Source organism: Hemitrygon akajei, chromosome 10, assembly GCF_048418815.1.
Source record: "Hemitrygon akajei chromosome 10, sHemAka1.3, whole genome shotgun sequence".
Lineage (NCBI taxonomy): Eukaryota > Metazoa > Chordata > Chondrichthyes > Myliobatiformes > Dasyatidae > Hemitrygon > Hemitrygon akajei.
The window spans coordinates 150,747,349-150,769,296 of record NC_133133.1 but is presented as its reverse complement, the minus strand read 5'-3'; the positions used below and the strand labels follow the sequence as shown (position 1 = coordinate 150,769,296).

Below are 21,948 nucleotides of genomic sequence, written 5' to 3'. Positions count from 1 at the left end.
CTACTTTTCCAAACTTTGTGTCTTCAGGCATTTTGAAAATTTGTTTGAATTAAACCCCTTTCAGAAAGGGCTTATATCAAAACTTTATAATATAATTATGAAGATACTTTCAGAGCCCCTTTATAAGACAAAAAATGATTGGGAAAGAGAGCTCAACATTATTATTCCTATTGAGAACTGGGATAAAATTCTTCAATTAGTTAATACATCATCTATATGTGCTAACCATTCATTAATACAGTTTAAGGTTGTACACAGGGCTCATATGTCCAAGGATAAATTGGCTCATTGTTATTCCTATATAAATCCTATTTGTGATAGATGTCAATCCGAAATAGCATCTCTAACTCATATGTTCTGGTCATGTCCGCTTTTGAAAAAATATTGGAAAGATATTTTTGATATTATCTCTGCGGTATTGAACATTGATTTACAACCCCATCCTATTACCGCAATTTTTGGTTTACCAATGATGGACTCACTTCATTTATCTTCTTCCGCTTGTCGAATGATTGCATTTCTTACACTAATGGCTAGAAGATCTATTTTGTTGAATTGGAAGGAAATTAATCCTCCTACTGTATTTCATTGGCTTTCTCAAACTATGTTATGTTTAAATTTAGAAAAAATTAGAAGTGGTGTATTTGACACTTCTACTAAATTTGAAAAGATATGGAGACCATTTATTCAATATTTTCATATGATGTAATAGGACCCTGTTCCAGGCCTATTTGATTTTCCAGTTTTGATTGCATATATGTCAAGAGGATCAGAGTTGACGACACTGATGATTTTGTATTTTTGTGAGATATTATAAACAGCCCCTTCCTGTTTTTTTCTTTTTCTTTTTTTATTTTATATTATGATACACTTAGGTTTGCCTTGTCTATTTGTATATTGTATCATTTATGATGTGGGAATACTCATTTATACTGTAATCATTGCTCTTGTAATCTTTTATAGTTAGTTGAAATATGTATACGTGTAATCTCATTATCTATGTATCAATTTTATTTTGTTGTTATTAATAATGATAATAAAAAGATGGAAAAAGAAAGTAACACCAGTACACAAGAGGGATTCCAGAGCTGATCCTACAAATTACCGCCCCACATCCTTACTCAGTGTCATCAGCAAGGTAATGGAAGCAGCAGTCCACAAACAAGTTCAGAACTACCTACTCCGTAACAACTTAATTTCAAGTAGGCAGTATGGATTTAGACCTGATCACAGTACAGCCGATCTCCTCACCACCTTACCTCAAATGTGGAACACCTTCTGAGGCAAAGGTGGAGAAGTGTGTGTCATAGCCCTGGATATCAAAGGAGCTTTGACAAGGTCTGGCATAATGGACTCTGTGTTAAGCTGAGATCCAAAGGAATATCTGGAAAGCTGCTTAAATGGCTGCAGAGCTATCTTCATGGACAGACCATCAAAGTTGTTATCTCTGGTCAGGCTTCTGATTCTTCAACCATCAATGCATCTGTACCACAGGGTTCAATACTTGGGCCACTTCTGTTTTCCATCTTCATTGATGAATTGGTTGATACATGCAGTAACGAGCTATACCTGTACGCTGATGACTCCACACTATTTGCAGGAGAGAGTAATACAGTGGCAGCAGGCCTGAGTAGGGATCTTGACAGGATGAAAGCCTGGGCAGACGACTGGAGTGTCACCTTTGAGCCTACTAAGTGCAAGGCGATGGTGAAGTCTAGGAGAAGGAATCCATCTAACCCCGACCTGTATTTTGGAAACTGCAAGCTGGATTTAAAGAAGGAGCTACTAATATGTTAATATTGACAGCAAGTTGGTGTGGGATATTTCAAACAAGGCTGGACAAAAGCTTGGAGCACTGCGGAAAGTAGCATCCAAACTAGACAAAGAGGGAAAAGCCATGGTTTACAAAGCCCAGGTACGAAGTATCATGGAGTATGCCTGCTTATCATGGATGAATGCCTCACAGAGTGTCCTCAGCCAGCTTGATTCCATTCAAAGAAAGGCTCTCAGGATTATAGGCGTAAATGAAGCCACAGCTTATGAGAAGCTAGCCATCAGTAGTTTACACCACAGACGACAGGTTGCTGTGGCTACTATGCTATACAAAATGCAGACCAGCCACAGTCCTGCAGACCTTCGCACCATGCTGCCTTCATCTTATGAGAGACAACGCACCACACGATCAAGTTTATCTATACCTGCTCATGCTGTTTCTATGCCTGATGCGAGAACCTACACACTGGATAGATGCTTCCTTCACTGTGCTATCAGAATTTGGAACAGCCTTCCAGATGCTGTGGTTGGAAACATCTGTGACAATCGGGTCCAAGCCTTCAAAAGTCGAGTGCACAAACACCTATCATCTCTGGGAGGGAAGTCACATGCTTCTTCATAAGCTGTCATGAAGGGGACCAGGATAGCAATGCGTGGTTGATGGCCGGCAGGGTTAATACCTGACTTTCAAGAGCACTTGTGAGTTATGCTCCTGCTGGACTTAGTCCTTAAACTGCTGGAGAACAGTGCGGAAAGAACAGGTGCTGTTTTCTCCTGGTAGGGATTAGTTTTTAATTCCAAGTGCTCCTGCCATGTTTTGTCACCCTGCAACCTTATCCTTCGATCTCTTTGAATTATGGAGGACAGCATGTGTATAAATGTTCTTCTCCAGCAGACCTCATCACGATCATCATGACTCCAGTATTTCTACTATTCTTTAATATTCCACAATTGTAAACGTGATTCTTTTGTGTTCTATCGCTGAGCAGCAGTGAACCATCTGAGAATGGCCTATCAGCGTTCTCTTTGAGAACCAGTTGACTTGATCAGCATTTCTGATCTGGCTATTGTTCACAATTGCACTTAATAAAAATAAAGAAAACTTGTTGCCGGCTGCCATCAGGTTTTTGAACTGACCTGAAATACTCTAATTCTGCTTTGGAGAACTTGCCTTCAACTTGCACCATTATGTTCATGTTTATTTTGTTGTGTAAGATGTATAATTTAGATAAATCTACATTCATGTGATTTAGGTTTTTCACACTTATGATGTAACTGATAAAGATTAGCTTTATTTGTCACATTTACATTGAGACATACAGTGAAATGCATCGTTTGCATTAAAAACCAACACAGACCAAGGATTTGCTGAGGGGTGTCCACAAGTGTTACCGTGCTTCTGGCACCAACATAGCATGCCCACAACTAACCAACCCTCACCTTTATGCCTTTGGAGTGTGGGGGGAGAGATCAGAGCACCCAGAATGGTCACAGGAAAAACATATGAGCTCCCTACAGACAACGGCGGGAACTGAACCCAGGTCACCTGCATTGAAATGCATTATGCTAATTCACTAGGCAATGGTACTGGCTCACTGAGAAACAGATCTGCGCAGATATTCCAAAGGAGTACAATTTCACACACAGCAACTCTCACTGAGGAATGATGTCAGGCACTAGTGTCACAGGGGAGAGCAGGTCTGCTACAAAAAGCTAATTTTCCATGGCATTTATACCCAGGGTATGTATACCCTTGACAACAAACTTGAATAACATGGATGGTGTTTCGCAGTCCTTAGCTTCAATCCCATGGGTCTCAGCATTCAACAGATCATTCTCTGCAATATCTACCACATTAAAGAAGGTTGAGATACCAGACACATCTTCCCCTTTCAGCATGTTCTTCCCTCTGGGACTCCCTGGTCCATAGATAAAGGTTATTTCGCTTTCTACATATGGAAATATCTCTGGGTATTTCTACCCTTTTCTATTTTTTTTAGAGCATGGATGATGTTGAAGAACTCTGTGTTTACCTTGTCTCATCAGAAGCCAAATCACCCTTTTTGATCAGACCATTTGAGCCAACTGAGCTGGAGCAGGTAAGTCTGAGACCTTCCCAAGATGGTAGCGTGCTGGTGCCTTTGGCCTGTCGTCATGTCCGGTTGGCCGCGGCAGTTTCCGGGTGCAACCCAGCAGGCGGCGAGTCTTTGGTCGGAGCGACTGGGAGACGCGGCGGCGAGCCGAGATGGCGGACCGCACCCCTCTCCTAGAATACGAGGAAAGTCCTGCCGTCGCTTTCCCTGCCGGCCCGGGTCTGGGCAGCGGATCAGAAGCGGTACCCGGACCGCGCAGCATCGTTGGTAGTGGCGAGGGATGGAGCCCGGTACCGGGCGGTCCACGGGCGGTTCACCGAGGCCCGGAGCGCGAAGAGGAGGAGCAGGTGGTCGCCGTGTTCGTGGTCACTTTCGACACCAGAGCAGGTGAGGCCGCCCGGGTCTTCGCGTTAAAATGGCTGCATCAAGCAGCAGGAAGATGGCCGCGAAAGGGTCGGGGGCGTGTGGAAGGGAGGGGAAATTTACGGAACACCTGTAGGGGATACCTGCTTTCAGGTGGGGAGGAAGCAGGCTTGGGAGCGGGATGTGCCGGAGGGTTGGCATCTGAAGGGATGCGCTGGTATTGTGCATATGGGGAGAGGATTCGAGCCTTGGATGTGGTAGGAGGATTTTTTAAAGTTGTAAGTATGACTATATAGCACTTTCTATCTTCATATGAATGAGCCTGTGAAAAATTGGATTGTCAGTCTCGCTGGATTGCCCTTATCGAAAAATGTTGAAAGCTGCAGATCTATCTTTCGCTCCAGATTGTGTCAGTTTGTTATCTGATCATAATCTCACTATGCATGACACATTAGGAATCAACTTAGTGAATCAATTTTGCACGTCCTTCTGGGTAGATCCATCCTTAGAATCCTAATCCAGTGCCTGGGTATCCAATGTCTTCACTACACGCCAACCCGAAATCCTCTGTCTCTTTGCAGTTTTTGTTTCCCACCCTACCTCACCATTTCCTCCTTCTGAGAAGGAGTGAAGAGGGTGTTTCTGATAGGGAAGTAAAGAGATATGTGTTGGCACAGGCACGGATGGTGTTCAAGGGAAGAAGAGTTGCTTGTTAGGCGTAAGAATTGAGTAACAGGATGCAGGGTTACCGTGTCCTGTGGCATTGGGCAATATTGTGATATGGTCATACCGCTGATTGGGCGTGTGATCTTCCTTTGCCAAAAGAAAATACCGCACAGAAGTCAGTTGGATTTGGCTTGGATCCACTCCTGTGCTTGGTAGCAGCAATTGCTTTGTTTGTTCTTAATTTAATGAATCAGACTGGAGTTCAATGGGAAAGGATGATGAAGGGTCTCACCCCAAAACTTTGACTATACTCTTTTTCTATAGATGTTGCCTGGCATGCTGAAGTTCTCCAGCATTTTGTGTGTGTTGCTCGGATTTCCAGCATCTGCAGATTTTCTCTTGTTTGGGAAAGTTTATTGTTGCCATCATTTGTCATTGTAATAAAGTCAAATTTTACTGTTAAGTTAGTGGCTGCCAGTTTTATAAATAGTACATCTCATGTATTAAGGTATTTGCATTACAGTCATAATACTTAATGTAGTGAGAGGGTCTTGGCCTAAAACGTTGACTGTATTCTTTTCCTAGATACAGCCTAGCATGCAGAGTTCCTCCGGCATTTTGTGTGTGTTGCTCGGATTTTTAGCATCTGCACATTTTCTCCTTTGAGACTGTTAATCCGTCTGTTTTCTTCTTTCACTTAGATTTAGTTTTGGATTTAATTTTGTAATAGAACTTCAACAACTTCATTAAAGAACACACACAAAATGCTGGAGGAACTCAGCAGATGAGGCACATCAGGCAGCATCTATGGAGAGGAATAAAGAGTAAATGTTTCAGGCTGAAATATCTTGCTATGATATTTAATTGCTGAATTTTGTCCCTATTTTTCTCCTTGGCCTCAATCTAATAATTGTATTTGTTTCATGTAATATGAAACACGGAGGCAGACCTGAAGGGCAGCTAGAATTAATTGAGGTTGTTGCACCACTAGCTTTCTATTTGTATCCTTGACCACTGTGAAATCAGGCTTAATTATTGATTTAGTATTGTGCTTGGAATTTTTTCTTCCTCTGTTGCTTGAATTTAATCCATTTACCCACTTTGGAGCTCAGGGATGAAGTTTATAACTCCCTAATAAATCAAAATTATTGAATATGTGATTTATTGTACATCAGCTCCAGAGGCATGGAATACTGAGAGGGAATGTGGGAACAAATTTACAGTCAAAATTCAAAGTAAATTTATTATCAAAGTATGTATACTTTATACAACCTTGAGATTTGACTCCTTCCTTACAGACAGCCACGAAAAAGGAACCCCAGTTGAACCCATTAAGAACAGACTGTCAAACACCCAGTGTGCAGAGAGAGAGAAAAAACGAGTAGTTCGTCCAATTTTTCCTAGCTAATAAAGTGGATCGACAGTTGAACCTGTAGCTTCCTCTCCAAAGCCTCACTATAGTATAGTGACCAGAACTGCATACGTTTCTACAAATGTGACTAAAATAAAGTTATGTACAGCTGAAAAATGACTTCCCAACTTTGTTCCTCTGTGCTCTGAGTGAAGAAGACAAGTGTGGTGCATATCTTCTTTACCACTGCCACTTTTACAGAATTGTGGCTTTTAACATCAGGATCTCTGTACACCAATGTTCCTAAAGATCTTGCAACTTGCTGTATATTTTTCTCTTGCATTTGATTTGCAAAATTCATCTGTTGTCCAAATTGAACTCAATCGACTATTTCTCCCCCCAGATTTCCAACTGACATATAATTTCTCAAGTGCCTTCAATAACATAAAGCCCTCATTGCTGGGGGAAATGCTCCATTCCATACAGATTGGCACTTCCATTGTATCCTGGATAATGGACTACCTGACTGGCAGACCACAGTTTGCGTGGCTTCAGAGATGTGTGTCAGACATGGCTATAAGCAGCACTGGGGCCCCACAGGGGACTGTATTGGCTCCCTTCCTGTTCATCCTGTATACCTTGGATTTTAGATAGAACACGAGTCGTGTCATCTGCAGAAATTCTCTGATGACTCAGCAATAGTTGGGTGTATAAAGGGAGGACAGGAGGATGACTACAGGGCCCTGGTGGAGACTTCGTCGAATGGTGCAAGCTGAATCATCTGCAGCTCAACATTAATAAGATAAAGGAGATGGTGATGAACTTTAGGAAGGCTAAGCCCACACTGCTCCCTGTTACTATTGATGGTGAGGACATGGATGTGGTGAGGACCTACAAATACCTGGGGGTGCACCTGGATGAACAAAATTGAGTGGAACAGCAACACGGAGGCTGTGTACAAGAAGGGCCAGAGTTGCCTCTACTTCCTGAGGAGACTGCGGTTCTTTAGAGTATGTAGGCCTCTTCTTCACATGTTCTACCAGTCTGTTGTCACCAGTACAGTCTTCTCTGGGATGGTGTACTGGGGCAATGGCATCAGCGAGGGTGATGCCAACAAGCTCAATACACTGATTAGAAAGGTTGGCTTTGTTGTAGGAGTCAAACGGAACACACTGGTGGCTGTGGTAGAACAAAAGACCCTATGAAAAGTCCTGGCAGTTCTGGACAATGTTTCTCACCCTCTGCATGCCCCCTTGGCTGAACACAGGAGCACTTTCAGTAATAGACTAGGACAAATACGCTGCTCCAAAGAGCACAATATGAGGTTATTCTTACCTTCGGCCATTGGGTTCTATAATGAGTCAACCTACAGCCGGGGAAGTGATGACCTCCTCATGTAAGACTGTTTGTGGTAACTTATATTTTTTTATTCTTTCTACTTGTAATATTTATATCTGTGCGCTTGCAATGCTACTGTGATACTGTAATTTCTTTTGGGATCAATAAAGTATCTATGTATCTACCTATTATGTCCTTTTACCAACTTCATCACTGTTCTTCAATAATGAGGAAATCAACTTGGCCAATGTGTTTCCTGCTTTTGCTAGATTCCTTCAGATCGTTCTGACATACTCTGTTTCCACCATCCTACTGAGTTTTGTTGCTTGCTCATTGTGAGGTATTACCATGTATTTTGCATTGAAAGTACAATATAAATGCAAATTCAATCAAATTACAGATTCAAGTAGGAGGAATTTGTGAACATATCAAATAGGTTTTAAGATAATTCTATGCCAATTAAAGCAATAAAGCCAGGAAGCATTCTCTGGATGTACCCCTACCAGCATAATAGAAATGTAAATTATAAAAGTAGAGAGCTGTGTTGATACTACTTATGGAGTCATAGTGCACAGAAATGTGCTCTATGTCTCGTCTGTACTGATCAAGCTGTCTTCCTGAGGTTGGCCTATTTACATACATTTGGCCTATATCATTCTAACCCTTTTCAATAACTCGAACCTGTCCAAGTGTATTTTAAATATTGTAATTGCACTTGCCTCTACCACTTCCCTTGCAATTCCTTGCATATAAACTTGTTCCTAGGGTCCTCTTTAAATTGCTTTCCTCTAGTTTTAGACTCCCCTACCCTGGGAAAAAGATTGCAACAGTTTATCTCTTCTGTGCTCCATCATGATTTTATAAAATCCGATAAGGTCAGGACTCGGCCTCTTTTGCTCCCATGAAAAAGGCCTCAAGTGTATCCAGGCTCTCCTTATAACTCGAACCCTCCAGTCCCAGCAACATCCTCATGTATCTTTTCTGTACAATCTACAGTGTGGAGGATCAGAGGGATCTTGGGGTCCGAGTCCAGAGGACACTTAAAGCTGCTACGCAGGTTGACTCTGTGCTAAGAAGGCATACGGTGTATTGGCCTTAATCGTGGGATTGAGTTTAAGTGCAGAGAGCTAATGTTGCAGCTATATAGGACCCTGGTCAGACCCCACTTGGAGTACTGTGCTCAGTTTTGGTCGTCTCACTACAGGAAGGACAGGGAAACCATAGAAAGGGTGCAGTGGAGATTTACAAGGATGTTGCCTGTATTGGGGAGCATGCCTTATGAGAATAGGTTGAATGAACTTGGCCTTTTCTCCTTGGAGCAACGGAGGATGAGAGGTGACCTGATAGAGGTATACAAGGTGATGAGAGGCATTGATCGTGTGGATAGTCAGCGGCTTTTTCCCAGGGCTGAAATGGTTAGCACGAGAGGGCATAGTTTTAAGGTGCTCGGAAGTAGGTATAGAGTAAATGTCAGGGGTAAGTTTTTTTTTATGCAGAGAGTGGTGAATGTGTGGCATAGGCTGCTGGCAGTGGTGGTGGAGGTGGAAACAATAGGGTCTTTTAAGAGACTCCTGGATGGATACATGGAGCTTAGAAAAATAGAGGGCTATGGGTAAGCATAGGTAGTTCTAAGGTAGGGACATGATCGGCACAGCTTTGTGGACCTCAGGGCCTGTATTGTGTTGTAAGGTTTTCTATGTTTCTATGATCTGTAGTAAATTAGATTAAGAGAACTCCATAGCTGTAAATACAATCAAGGTCTTTTGAAGAGAATTGCCCTTCATGTTCAAGTTTGTCATTCAATTGTACAGGTGAATAAAACAATTTTCCTCAGAGACTAAAGTGTAAAACTGTACATATATTACATACAGGCCTAAAGTAAAATTAATACAATAATATTAACAGTTAAAGTAGTTTGTAGATGCCTTTAGCTGCTAGTTTTTATTTACACAATTAATAACTGTCAAACCATGATATGTATTGTTTTAATTTCTGGAAAGTGTGATGGTTGCAATGTAATATAACACATTTGAAGAACTCTGTTAACAGGCTTTAGCTCTTTTCTGCTCTTATTTTTAACCCTATCTACAGAAGGAGAGTGATACATGAATATTGTTGTCAAATCTCTGCTGTTGTAACTGTCATACTTTTGGCATTCTCAGGTGTTTTAACTCCCAACACAGTGTGAACAATTACTCTCAAAGATGCGCTAAAGGAGATGAGTGTAATTATTGAGCTTACAAATCATTAATAAGTAACTGCCTTCCATGAATTCAAGTTTTTCTGTAGGCTGGAAAGGAAAAGACAAAATTTGTGATGTAAGGTGATTAATTCAATCTGCTGTCTTGATAGTTAATATTTTTCTCCACAGGTAACATTGTTGAATGGCGTTTGCCACAAGAAGTGGACTTGGAAGGAGTGGAATTTAAATCCATGGCGAGTGGATCTCACAGAATTAACTCTGATTTTGTGTAAGGAGATTTCTGATTCTTATTTTCTGATGTAAACTTGTGTAAACATGGTTTATAACATGAAATGCATCATTTGGAGTCAGTAAATCATAATGGTGGCTTTGTGAAATGTTTACATTGTGCCAGTTTGAATTAAAACAGTAGGAAGAACTTCAGATTTCCATTTTGTTTATAAACTTGTATTCTGGTTGGTAATGTAATGCACTGTGGTAACATTATTAGTATGTAATCCAGAGGCCTCTAGCAATAGTTCAACAAACATGACTTTAAATCAAACATGGCAGTTCGAGAATTTCAGTTCAATCTGTAAATAAAGAGCTGACATTATTAAAAATAACGATGGAAATGCAGATTATAAGCAAGCTGCTTTTGTAATCACATAGCTATTTGAGTAATGTGCTATTTGGTACAGAAATGGCTATTTTTACCATTCTTGTTGGGGACATTCCTCCAAACCCACCCAGTTAACATCTGCCTGAAATAGCTAGTTCTTGAGCAAATAAAATCTGACATTGATGGTGGGAACGGCTTAAGATGACTCATTTGGTGGGATTCACCTCTGATATGGTTTTATGCTTATGTGTTCGTTAAGACTTGGAAGAGCAGGAAATGAGGGCATAAGATTTATTGTTAGTGAGAAACTTCAGTTTTCATCACGAGAATGACTGGGTAGTACCACTGTTGGCATATGGAATTACAGCAGGATGTGTTCTGCTTCTCTAAGCCTTCTCTGCCAATCTTCAAAATAATTGCTGGTCTATTTTCTTCATGCCACTTTTCTAGCAGTATCACAATTTCTCTTACTGCCTTTGAACTATCTTGAACGAACGACTGAGTCTCCACAGCCTTCTGCAGTGGACATTTCCTTCGCTTTCTGTTTTAAGTGGTTTACCTCTTTTTCTCAAACTGCCCCTGGTCCTAGGTTCTTGAGTCAGGAGAAATGTGCTTTTTGCAACTAGCCAGTAAAACCCTTTAAAATTTTTTTTTTTTTTTTTGAGATCTCTTTCTTCTAACTGCTGGAGAATATAGTTCAATATTCTCAATCTCTCCTCTTTGCATTCTCCAAATCTTCATTTTCATTATAACATTCAAGAAAATTGTATGCATTTAAATTCTTTGTAGTTCTTTAACTTGTCGAAGGAGTGAAAGTGTTTCAATTTCACTTCCGCCCATTTCTGGCATTTCCAAACCTGAATGCTTGAAACTGCAGTGAGCAAAACAGTTCTGAATTATCTTACTGCTTATTTCTTGCTAACCATCAGTGACAAAATCATTACTTTTTGAGCACAAACATATGCAACTGACTATTTAAAAACTGTTCTCCTCAAGCATGGTGTATTCTAATGGGCGCACAAGTGCACGCAACTGACACTAGATAGAAACTTCGTCAACAGTCTCCTGTCCCAATTAAGTGGTATAGTGTCCCAAGTAAACAAAGGGAATCTCAACTATTTTCTGGATTAGTTTTTGTTCTTTAAGAGTTGTCCCAAATAGACAGCTGTCCTGATTAACCAATGGCTCAGTTATTCAGAATGTACTGTACTTCCATTTCTAGCCTTGTTCCTTCATGGTTAACTTTTGATGTCCTTTTACCCTAGCACTCTGCTATACACCTGCAGAATACTGTGCACCTGTGTGGGGCAGATCACCCCATGCAAAGAAAATAGACCTGTTGCTTAACAAAGCCTGCTGAACAATCACGGGCACACTGCGCCGCACACCCTTTAACATCATTTACAGACTTGCAGGCATTGCTCCCCCAGAGATCCGAAGACACACTACAACAAAAATTGAAAAAGGTAAACAGAACTTGGATCTACGGCACCCACTACATCATCATGTGCCAGTTTCCAACCACCTAAAATCGAGGAAAAGCTTTGCTACAGTGGAGGACCTACCGCACGGAACGTCCCCCCAAACATACAGGATTGACCTCTGGCAACAAGCAGAAGCCAGAACCCCACCAAACAATACAATGCAAGACTGCACAGAAATGTTGCCAGACGGGGCACTGCTTGACAGACGGAAGTGGTGCACTCACAACAGAGTGAGGACGGAAGACAATATGGTGAAGTGGCGTTTAAAGACCAGCAAATCCTGTGAGTGTGGCAAAAGGGTGCAGAACGTTGAACACGTTCTGCATTACTGCTCACTCTCACCTGATTTAGCTGACACTGACCTGCTCAACATCAACCAAACAACACTAGAGTGGCTGGCTGTCTGGTGTGACAAGCTATGATGATGAACTTTTGATATAAAACCTTAGTTTTGCATTGAACTTTCAAACAAAGTAAAATTCTCTCATGTTGTGGCTGTTCCTTCTCAGAAGCCCTTCAGCACAAGATCATTAATCAACCCTTTCTCAATACATAAAACAAGATGCAAAGTAACCATTTCCCATGTTTTTTTTTGTCTATATATATATATATTGATCTAGAAAAACACCTTAGAAATGTTCCATGAATTCATTTTCCTCTTTATTACAGGAAATTTTATTCATGCATCCCACATGTAGGTTAAGGTTTCCTGTAATCAAGGTATTACTTCTATTACATTTAATTTTGTAATTTTAATATTCCTCTTACCTTGTTGCCCACCCTTTACCTTTTTTGTGGCCTGACTTTGTTCTTGATATTATATATTTCAGTTCTTACTTTTGCATGTTCCATGCCCCGGAACCATTTCAGTATCTAGTTATACTTGAAAGATCATTACTAATGCATCCATTATTTCTTCAGCTACCTCCTTCAGAACCCTAGGGTGTAGTCCATCTGGTCCAAGTGACTTATCTACCTTCAGACTTTAAGTTTCCCAAGCACATTCTCCTTAGTAATAGCAACGACAATTACTTCTGCCCCCTTATACTATCAAATTTCTGGCATACTGCTGGTGTCTTCCAAGGAAAACACTGACACAAAGTACTCATTAAGTTCATCCGCTGTTTCTTTGCTCCCCCTTTGCTGAGCTAAAAGGTTGGTGGGAAGGAAACCATAACAATGGGTAAACATATTTGATCTCATTTTTGGATTCTTCATTGACAGTAATCCTTGTAGGGACAGTAGTAATGCTACTGGTAACTTAATTTCTTTCCACATATGCTGCTTTACTGGCCGAGTTCTGGTATTTCTGTTCTTGTGGAAACGGAAGTCCAGTTTTTACCCAAGGTGCCCTGCATCATCTCTGGCATTACTGTTGGGCTAAATGGGATAGCCTCAGATCTAGCAGCAAAGCTGAGCATTCAGGAGGTGCAGCGTGCTATCAGCTCTGATTTCTTTTCCACTATAACTTTTTGGTCTGTTATTTCTTTTGCCCTCCTGATCAAGATAGGGTACCAACCATAGTTCAATGAAGGTCATGCCAAGAATATATCTAAAATGGAGTGTCAACTTGGTGGAGTAGTAGCGCAGAACTACATGTTCTAAACTGCAAAATAAGAATGCAGTAGGTGCAGCTAAGAGATGTCACAGCCAGTCCTATTGCATTCATTTGTAATCTGCAATTCCTGTCTACAAGCTGCTTCATTACAGTTAAATCACTTCTATTCATTTAACATTGGCATATTAGTTTATTAACCTTGTTAATCACAGCCCAATTGGTCTATTCTCAATTGTTAGACAAATGCATGTTTTTAAAGCAGTATCTGTTCATCTCTGTTCTGGTGAACTTTCTGGCGATCGCTCTGCCCAGGCCTAATTTGTTCCTTGGTCCAATCTTGGATAGAATGGTGAATTCCAAACATGGAGTGCCTTGTAAAAATACTACACATTGACATCGAAAGGAAAACAACAAAATGGTGGATATTGTGTGTTTATCAAAGTAAAATTTTTTGGGAGATTTTTGTCATTTCAAACTTGCTTTGTCAATATCCTTCCTTCAATCATAAGATTAACGGTGGGTATAATTGCCTTTGATTGTGTAATGTTGAATTCTAACTGCAGTTTCTCAGAAAATGTAGCAATCTATATCTATGTGCAGCAAGACGGATATTTGAGCATAGACTGATCAGTGACAAATGGCACTCATGCTTATTATCTACTATTGTATTTTAGTCAATATGGCCTCTTGGGAAAGCCCGCTTCAATTGTGGTCTAGCCAATGGTGTACTTGGTTTACAAATACTGAACTGCTTCAGAATTGAAGCTGTCAGTTGTGTCAATGAAGCCTGAAATAAACTCTGGTTATTATCCTTATTGTATATTTTTGTTATCTATAGACTAGCTCTGAGTACTGCTTACAGGTAAAATACTACTTCTGTTCCTATGTATTCCTAATCAAATAGCTATCATTTCATGTTTCTAGCTACTTTCGGAAAGGTAACTACTTTGGTATGGCATGTTTTGCCAACATGCCTGTCGAGAGTGAACTGGAACGAGGTGCTCGAATGAAGTCTGTTGGAATTCTTTCCCCATCGTATACACTTCTGTACAGATACATGCATTTTCTGGAGAATCAGGTCAGGTGAGAGCTCTTATGCTAGTTTCTCTTAATATGTGATGAATCAGCTTAACACTTAAAGGGTGAAAGTGCAATTTTTTAATTAGATTTCCTCTGGTAATAGGTATTAAAGATCTCTTACTGATTCTTAAAAGTGCCACTTGTGTTCATAATTCATCTCAGGAACCCAATGTTCTTTAACTCGTACTTCTCGGTGTAATTGTTGTTCAAATCAACACCAATAGATTTGATTTTATAGAGAAAGATTAAAAGCTGTTGTTGCCTGATTTGTGCTGATGTTGCTCTCTAATGACGGTTATTGGGTTTTCACTTTACTTTGCCCTTGTGCCATTTGCTTATGATTTTGGGTGCCTGGTTCTGTTCATCTTGTCTTTTCACCAGTTAGTTACTTTTATGACTGATTGTGGCTTATCCTGTAGGGTGAAGGCAACCATTTTCATACTGCCTTAGTATATGAGGGAAAAACAAACATGGCAGTGCTTACAACTGAGCATCTATTTCTCCTTCAAAGGCCTTAGCTTCTTGCTAAAATGCTGACTGTTGTGCAATACTTTCTGTCGATTGTACTTTTAAGACAGTAAGATCAGTATTATGTTTCAACATTTTACCACAAAATGGTGTTCAGTTAAGTCAAAATTTACCATCGAACAAAATGGTCTCCATTGTAGAATTGCAAAGAAATTATCTTTCAGATGACCGGATTGAAAAGGCTTGTTTAATAGAGACTGGGCTGCCAGGCAGATACAAGATTTGAGTGCTCCACAGCATTTCTACCCATCTGAAAACCATTGCACCTTTCAGAAACTAGTATTTTCTGTGTGTTACAGTCAGACATTAGTTTTATGTTTGCCCATTCATTAAAAAGATCATTCTTGTCTGTTAATCTTTGGAAGATAACTTGTTGGTAAGTAGCAAAGCTATTTTAAACATCATTCTATTTGGGCATGTTTTTCAACAAGAGTTGTTCTGTGCATTCAAAGGCTAGTTTACATGGAACCAGTTTCTATATTCCTCCTTGCTAATTAACAGACCATCACTTAATACCACAGGGATATATTTGTGTCTAATGTAGTAAATATTTCTCCAAGTCTCTGTGCTAAGTTTCCTCAAATGTCACAGATGTATGGCGCAACTTCAGACACTGACAATTCAGTTTTCTCAATAGTTTCTCTTCTGAATAGAAGCTGTTTGGTTACAAGAAAAGCAAACCACAAACAGGTGCAAGGATCTATAAGGATTTTTTTCAAAAGCTTTGAGTACTTCCCTTGTAATAGAAAATATTCCCTCATTGTTCCTAAAACATGCTTTCATATTCCTCATAGAAGGAAGCTATTCACTTTTGGGCTCTTTCAGCTGTAGAGGTAATATCTGGCCCCCCATCTATTTCCCTGTAATCACTTCTGTCTTGCGTGAACACCCGTTTCATTTATCTCCTACCAAAACTGGGGACAATTTATTATGCCTAATTAACAATAATCATCAAACTTTCACTGGCCCCTCCCTCAACCCCAGGGTGCAAGAGGAACATTGGCCACAGAGAGAATGTGCTGACTTCATACCGGCAGCACACAAGGTCAGAATCAAACCTGAGCTATTGGAGCAGTGAGACAGCTGAATTCCCTGTGCCACAATTGCACCACTCTCTCTGTGCATCTGCACTGTCCTAAAAATCATCAAAATTCTCTCTAGGGCTAGTCCAAGAGAAAGGAACTCAATGTTTTAGCTATTAAGAATGCTCAAGGCTCACAGAACAGCCAGAATTTTTTAGGCCTTCTACACAAATAGTATTATAGTGGAACATTTATAGTCTGTTTTAGTAGAGAATGGAATTGGCATTGAATGGAAGACAGTGAGCTGTGAATTTTATTTAATTTAGAGATACAGCATGGCAACTATGGTCTTTCAGCCCTGTGCCACCCAATTGCACCCATATGACTAATTAACCTACTAACCACCATAACTTCGGAATGTAGGAGGCAACGGGAGAAATCAGAGGAAACCCACATGGTTACAGGGCAGTTGTACTAACTCCTTACAGACAGCAGTGGAATCGAACCCGATCACTGATGCTGTAATAGTGCAATGCTAGCTGCTACACTACTGTGCAGCCCTTGATATATGAACCATATAAATAGCAAAATAAGTAACAAATGTTTCTCTCCGTGGTTTGCCCAGTGATTATCACTGTGTGTTTTCTTCAACTCCTTTTAACACCAGCAAATTTGTTTTGGTGTTGTCTGCCCTGATAACAATCACTTCATGTGGATGATTTCCCAACCAATTGAAGAAAATAATGTAGCAAAAGGGAGAACAGCTTTCGGTATTGTTTAAGGGATCCAAGCTAACTGAAATAAATGAGCCCTCCTTTAAATCACATAGTAGACCTTTGTTTAACATTGACACCAGTACATTGTAAACGATTGCCTCAAATTTTATGTAGATCAAACTTCTCACTGGTAGAAATATTTTAATGAACTATAATGTACAGCTAATGGATTGAGAACCATTTGTGACAGGCAGAAATGAATGTAAACAGTGGTCACTCACTTAGCAAAACTATGAAATGCCAGGAGTTGCACATTTTTATTTTACAACTCCTGGCATTTCATATTCTTTGCAAAGTGAGTGAGCCCTGTTCCTATTCATTTCATATCTTTAAAGATTTTGAGCAGTATCGTTTTATGGGCCATGAAAGATTAAACTTTTCCCTCCATGTGTTGAATGACAGTACTATCAACAGAATAGAATAGAATTTTATTGTCATTTAACATTGTAGAACAATTCAGAGTGGCAGAGACAACTCAATGTGAATTTCGTGGACTTTGAAAAGGCTTGATACCATAGGGAGAGTCTCTGGTGGATTCGCAAATGATACAGGATACCTTCCAAAATTGTCTAGCTTATTCAGAGTTTCTATGCTAATTTCACCTGCACAGTTGGGGACTGCAGTTTACGCTTTGAAGTCAAGACAGGAGTCGGGCAAGGCTGCATCACGACAACGATATTGTTTAACCTATTGACTGGGTTATGAGGCAAACAACGAAAGATAAGCAAAGAGGCGTTAGGTGGACTATTCTCTACTTTAGAAGACTTTGACTTTGCAGATGGCCTTGCATTACTGTCACATACACACCAGCACATACAAGAAAAAAACTCGGTGCCTGTGTACCTTTGGTGGACAGGTTGGACTCAAGAGTTAGCCAGAGAAAGACTGAGACCCTAACCCTCTAAATTTAGAGTTCTCCTCCTGTCAAGGCATATGCCATTGACTTACCCAGCATCTACCTGGGCAGCATCATTTGGCAGGATGGTGGGACCAAGGATGACATCAATGAAGACTCAACAAAGCTAGAAATGTCTTCAGATCAATGAGCAACATATGGGGATCAACCAAGGTGAAGCTGTTCCAGAGCTGTGTTCTGTCCAACTCTTGTACGAGTCAGAATGCTGGTGCACGACAGAGTGCAACCTTGCCAAGCTCTCATCATTTTAGGGGACCTTCATTGCTCTCCTAAACCCCAGCAGCATAACGTGCAGCAAGTTATTGCCATTGCTCAAGATGACAAGTTTGCAATGCTACTCCAGTCCGTGCAACACAGATATTTACAATGCATGCAGTCAGGCTTAATTTTTTTTAAAAATCACTTTTATGTGCAACAAGTGACTTCAATAGTCCATTAACACTCAAAGGCCATGGGCACATTAGGGTGTAGTGTTATTCAGCTGCACAACAGCCTTCAGGAAGAAGCTGTTTTTCAGTCTTATTGTCTTGGCTAAGATGTTTCTGTATCTCCTACCAGATGGTAAGAGATTGAACAGATGTTGTCCAAGATGGTATGGGTCCTTAATGATGTTAGGAGTGTGCTGTAGGCGTCGAAAATTGTTGATTTTCTCCAGGTCTTGCCTAGTTTCACTGTCTGTGTACAATTAGTGAGAGGTCCAAGATCCAATTACAGGTTGTTGTGCCGAGACCTAGATTGTGGAGCTTGATAGTCAACTTGTTTGGTAGTATGGCGTTAAAGGCGGAGCTGTAATCAATGAGAAGCATCTTGAAGTAGGTATCTTTGTGCTCCAGGTGTTCCAAGACAGTATGAAAGGTGATAGATCAACTGAAGACGCCATTTCTATTTGCCTTGTAGGCAAATCGAGGTTGCCCGGATTACCTCTTTGATGTGGGACTTAATCAATCCTTCTAAGCACTTGGCAACCATGGATCTGTAATCATTAAGACATGTTGCAGTTGACATCTGGGGGATTGGTATGAAGATTGATGCTTTGAAGCATGCCGAAACCATAGCCTGGCACATCAAAGGCTTGTGAATACCAGTCTGAACTTCCACCAACTGGTCAGTGCAGCCCCCGAGGACCCATCTGTCTGTGCTCCCTGGTGCCGCTGCTCTGTGCGTGCTGACTTTATGGACTAGATGCCTCACCTCTTGTATGTTCCTCTGTCCAATCTTAAGGCTCTCATCACTGGTTCCTTGTTGTCTTTATCAAAGTGAGCAAAGAAGTTGTTTAGCTCTTTTGATAGTTTGATGTCACTATGAGCAGAACAAGAAAGCTTTCCGTTGTAATCTGATATCTTCCCCAAACACATCGGGGATCGGTGGCATTACAGGAATATGTCTCAATCTACTTTATGTCTACACTTGGCAGTCTTGATGTCTCTGTTATGATTTAATTTGTAAGTAGTGTCCCGGATTTGTAAGTAGTGTCACAAACTCTGAGCAGGTTTATTCTTCGTTGTTCATCCATGGCTTCTGGTTCGGGAATGCCTGAATACTTTTGGTACTGCTACTGATGTATCTGAAGATTTCTGTGTTTCTTGGCCTTACTAGAGTAAAGAAAAGTATATACCGTAGATTTCGCACTACAGAGCGCACCTGATTAAAAGCCGCTGGCTCTAATTTTAGAAAGAAAATCAATTTTGTACTTGTACAAGCCGCACCGGATTTTCGGCCGCAGGTGTCCCACGTTGTAATATGAGATATTTACACAGAAAGATATTACACGTGAGAATTTTTTAACTTTTAATTAAATCCATATGGTAACATAAACAAATACATATTGCAAATGCTTTTTTTCGAACCGTGCCTGTAACGCGGCTACTTTTAAATATACGTTGCGTATACTTTTTTACTGAACAACATTCCAATATCTCCTAACGACTGGTAAAAAATATATATACTGCAGCCTACCAGGAAAAGTTATTGATCGCCTTTAACTTAAAAGCAGCGTTCGCTCAGATCTAATGCCGCTCGCCCCCACCTTCCCGTTTATCGCAAACCGGTATTTCCCACAAGACGCGGCGAAACCGGATGTGACGTCATAGCATCCCGGGATGTAGTACAGAAAACAAATATAGTTAAAACACTTCTAACTTTAACTAGAAATTACTAACAAATGAATTACTAAGCGAAAATATTATAAACTAAATAACTGCCATAAAGGCAGCACCATGCTTTTCTTCGAGTGTTTTCCATGTTGATGTGGGTGAGTACAAATGACTGATTTACAATAATTTAATTGTGAAAGTGCGCTTGATTTATCGTACAATTTCATTGGACCTCTGTGAACTACTCATCAATTTTATTGGTCTACTGTTACGAGGCAAAATGTTTTTGGCGGCATGAAAAAAAATCATGCATTAGCCGCACCGTAGTAAAGGCCGCAGTGTTCAAAGCTGTTCAAAATGTGGGAAAAAAGTAGCGGCTTATAATCCGACATCTACGGTAACTTTTTATTTGTATTGTGTCATCAGTTCATGGTTTAATCTTAATCTTGGTGCCAAAAAAGTCCTGTTGACAGTCAATTCACAACATGTATATGCATATTCTGCTATACTGAGTGATTGTTAATGTTGATTCTTATGTTTGCAGAATTGGTCAGCCTACTGTTTAATGGCTATGGATTACATTAATTAGAAAACAGAGAAGAACACAACCAAAATCCTGAAATTTAATACTTGTGCAGAGAGAATAGACTTTCATCAAATATTCCCTTGATTTTGATACAGAGGAACATGTGACCATGAATGAGTCAGATGTTTTGCTGTGATCTCATTCCGATGAGAGTTGTTTGCAAAATCCAAGCTCTAAAACCTTTATCTAAGAAAGGAGCATTATAAGCCTTTTTTTCCTGTGACTTTTGGTTAAAACCTGGACCCATTTGTAAAATTTCTCAGTTGGAACTCTGAAACGAATTGAGTAATTTTTTTTTTACTGGCAAAAGAGACAGAATTTTTTTAAATAGTCTGAGCCAACAGGCAAATTTCACAAAATGGTAGAATCTTGAAATACTCATGGAATATATTGTAACTTTTACAGACATCAACTTGAAATTCCTGGACATTATGCACAATTAGAAGCTTTTTATGAAGACAAGAAAGGTATTTTACCTGTTGGATTGAGCAGCAAAGGAACCCCTACATCCATTCAGCCCCTTCACTGGTTGCCATCAGTTAACAAGTACATGTATCCAGAGATGAAGGTAACAAAATATATAGCTATTTCAAACATTTAGATAGGTTATTCCAAGGTGATGGAAAAGTAAATGGCTTGAAACATTTAAACAAAACAAACCTATTAATATACCAACTCCTTATGTGAGACATTATTTATCATACTGGTGCACGTAGAGGAATGACACTTTAATCATTTGAAATTTAAGCCAACCCTGACCCAAGTGTGTTGCATTTCTATTCCATCAATAAAAGACTTTTTATACTAGTTCATACTAAAACTGATTTATCCCAAAAAAATTGTGGAGAATTTATATTCTTTCTCAGTGTTTGTGAGGAAAGGGTTTGAATGGTTTAAAGAATATTATAACTTGGCCATTTAAGGTGACAGATAAATTTAGCACAACAATGCAGCCTCTGGGTTTTGCTTTAAGATAACCTTCATGTTTTTCTTTAACATGAACAGTAAATTGCATCTCTCATAGGCAGCAGATTTATTCTCCATATACTTTTCTTTAAATGAGAAGTCTTAGAATAAAGAAAAAAGATGTATCAGAGCCATATTAAAAGGATAAATCTAATCCTACTGGAGGTTAATTACAAGTGAGTTTAAAGCAACATTCTGACATGGAGATGAGGTCTGGACACTTGAGAGGAAATAAAACAAGAAGAGATCAAATCTGAAAATTCCCCACGCTTAAAGCTATTTATATTAAAATATTTGTTTATGCCATCTAAGACAATCTATAATGGATATGAATAGGCATTCCAGCCTTTCCAGATCAATCTGGAGTCTCCTGGAATTGAACAAAAAAAAAGACAATCCTGAAGTTATCATAAATAAAACATTCATAATAAGATAGGAGTTAATAGCAAAAATAGAGATAATTGGACATGATCTGATAACCATGGTTGATTAGTTTAATAGTTTGCATTATACAGGTAGTCCCCGAGTTACGAACGTCCGACTTACGGACA

The 21,948-nt window shown here is 39.9% G+C and overlaps 1 protein-coding gene across 1 annotated transcript in view; it reads left to right on the top strand.

Moving 5' to 3' along the window:
- The first annotated feature begins 3,959 nt into the window (after positions 1-3,959).
- Positions 3,960-21,948, top strand: part of dennd11 (DENN domain containing 11) — a 51,517-nt gene continuing 33,528 nt past the window's right edge. The window contains exons 1-4 of the mRNA XM_073059394.1: positions 3,960-4,253; positions 9,956-10,055; positions 14,355-14,513; positions 20,837-20,999. Of these exons, the coding sequence (XP_072915495.1) occupies positions 4,019-4,253; positions 9,956-10,055; positions 14,355-14,513; positions 20,837-20,999 (657 nt within the window). The 5' untranslated portion in view covers positions 3,960-4,018. The remainder of the gene's footprint in view (positions 4,254-9,955; positions 10,056-14,354; positions 14,514-20,836; positions 21,000-21,948) is intronic.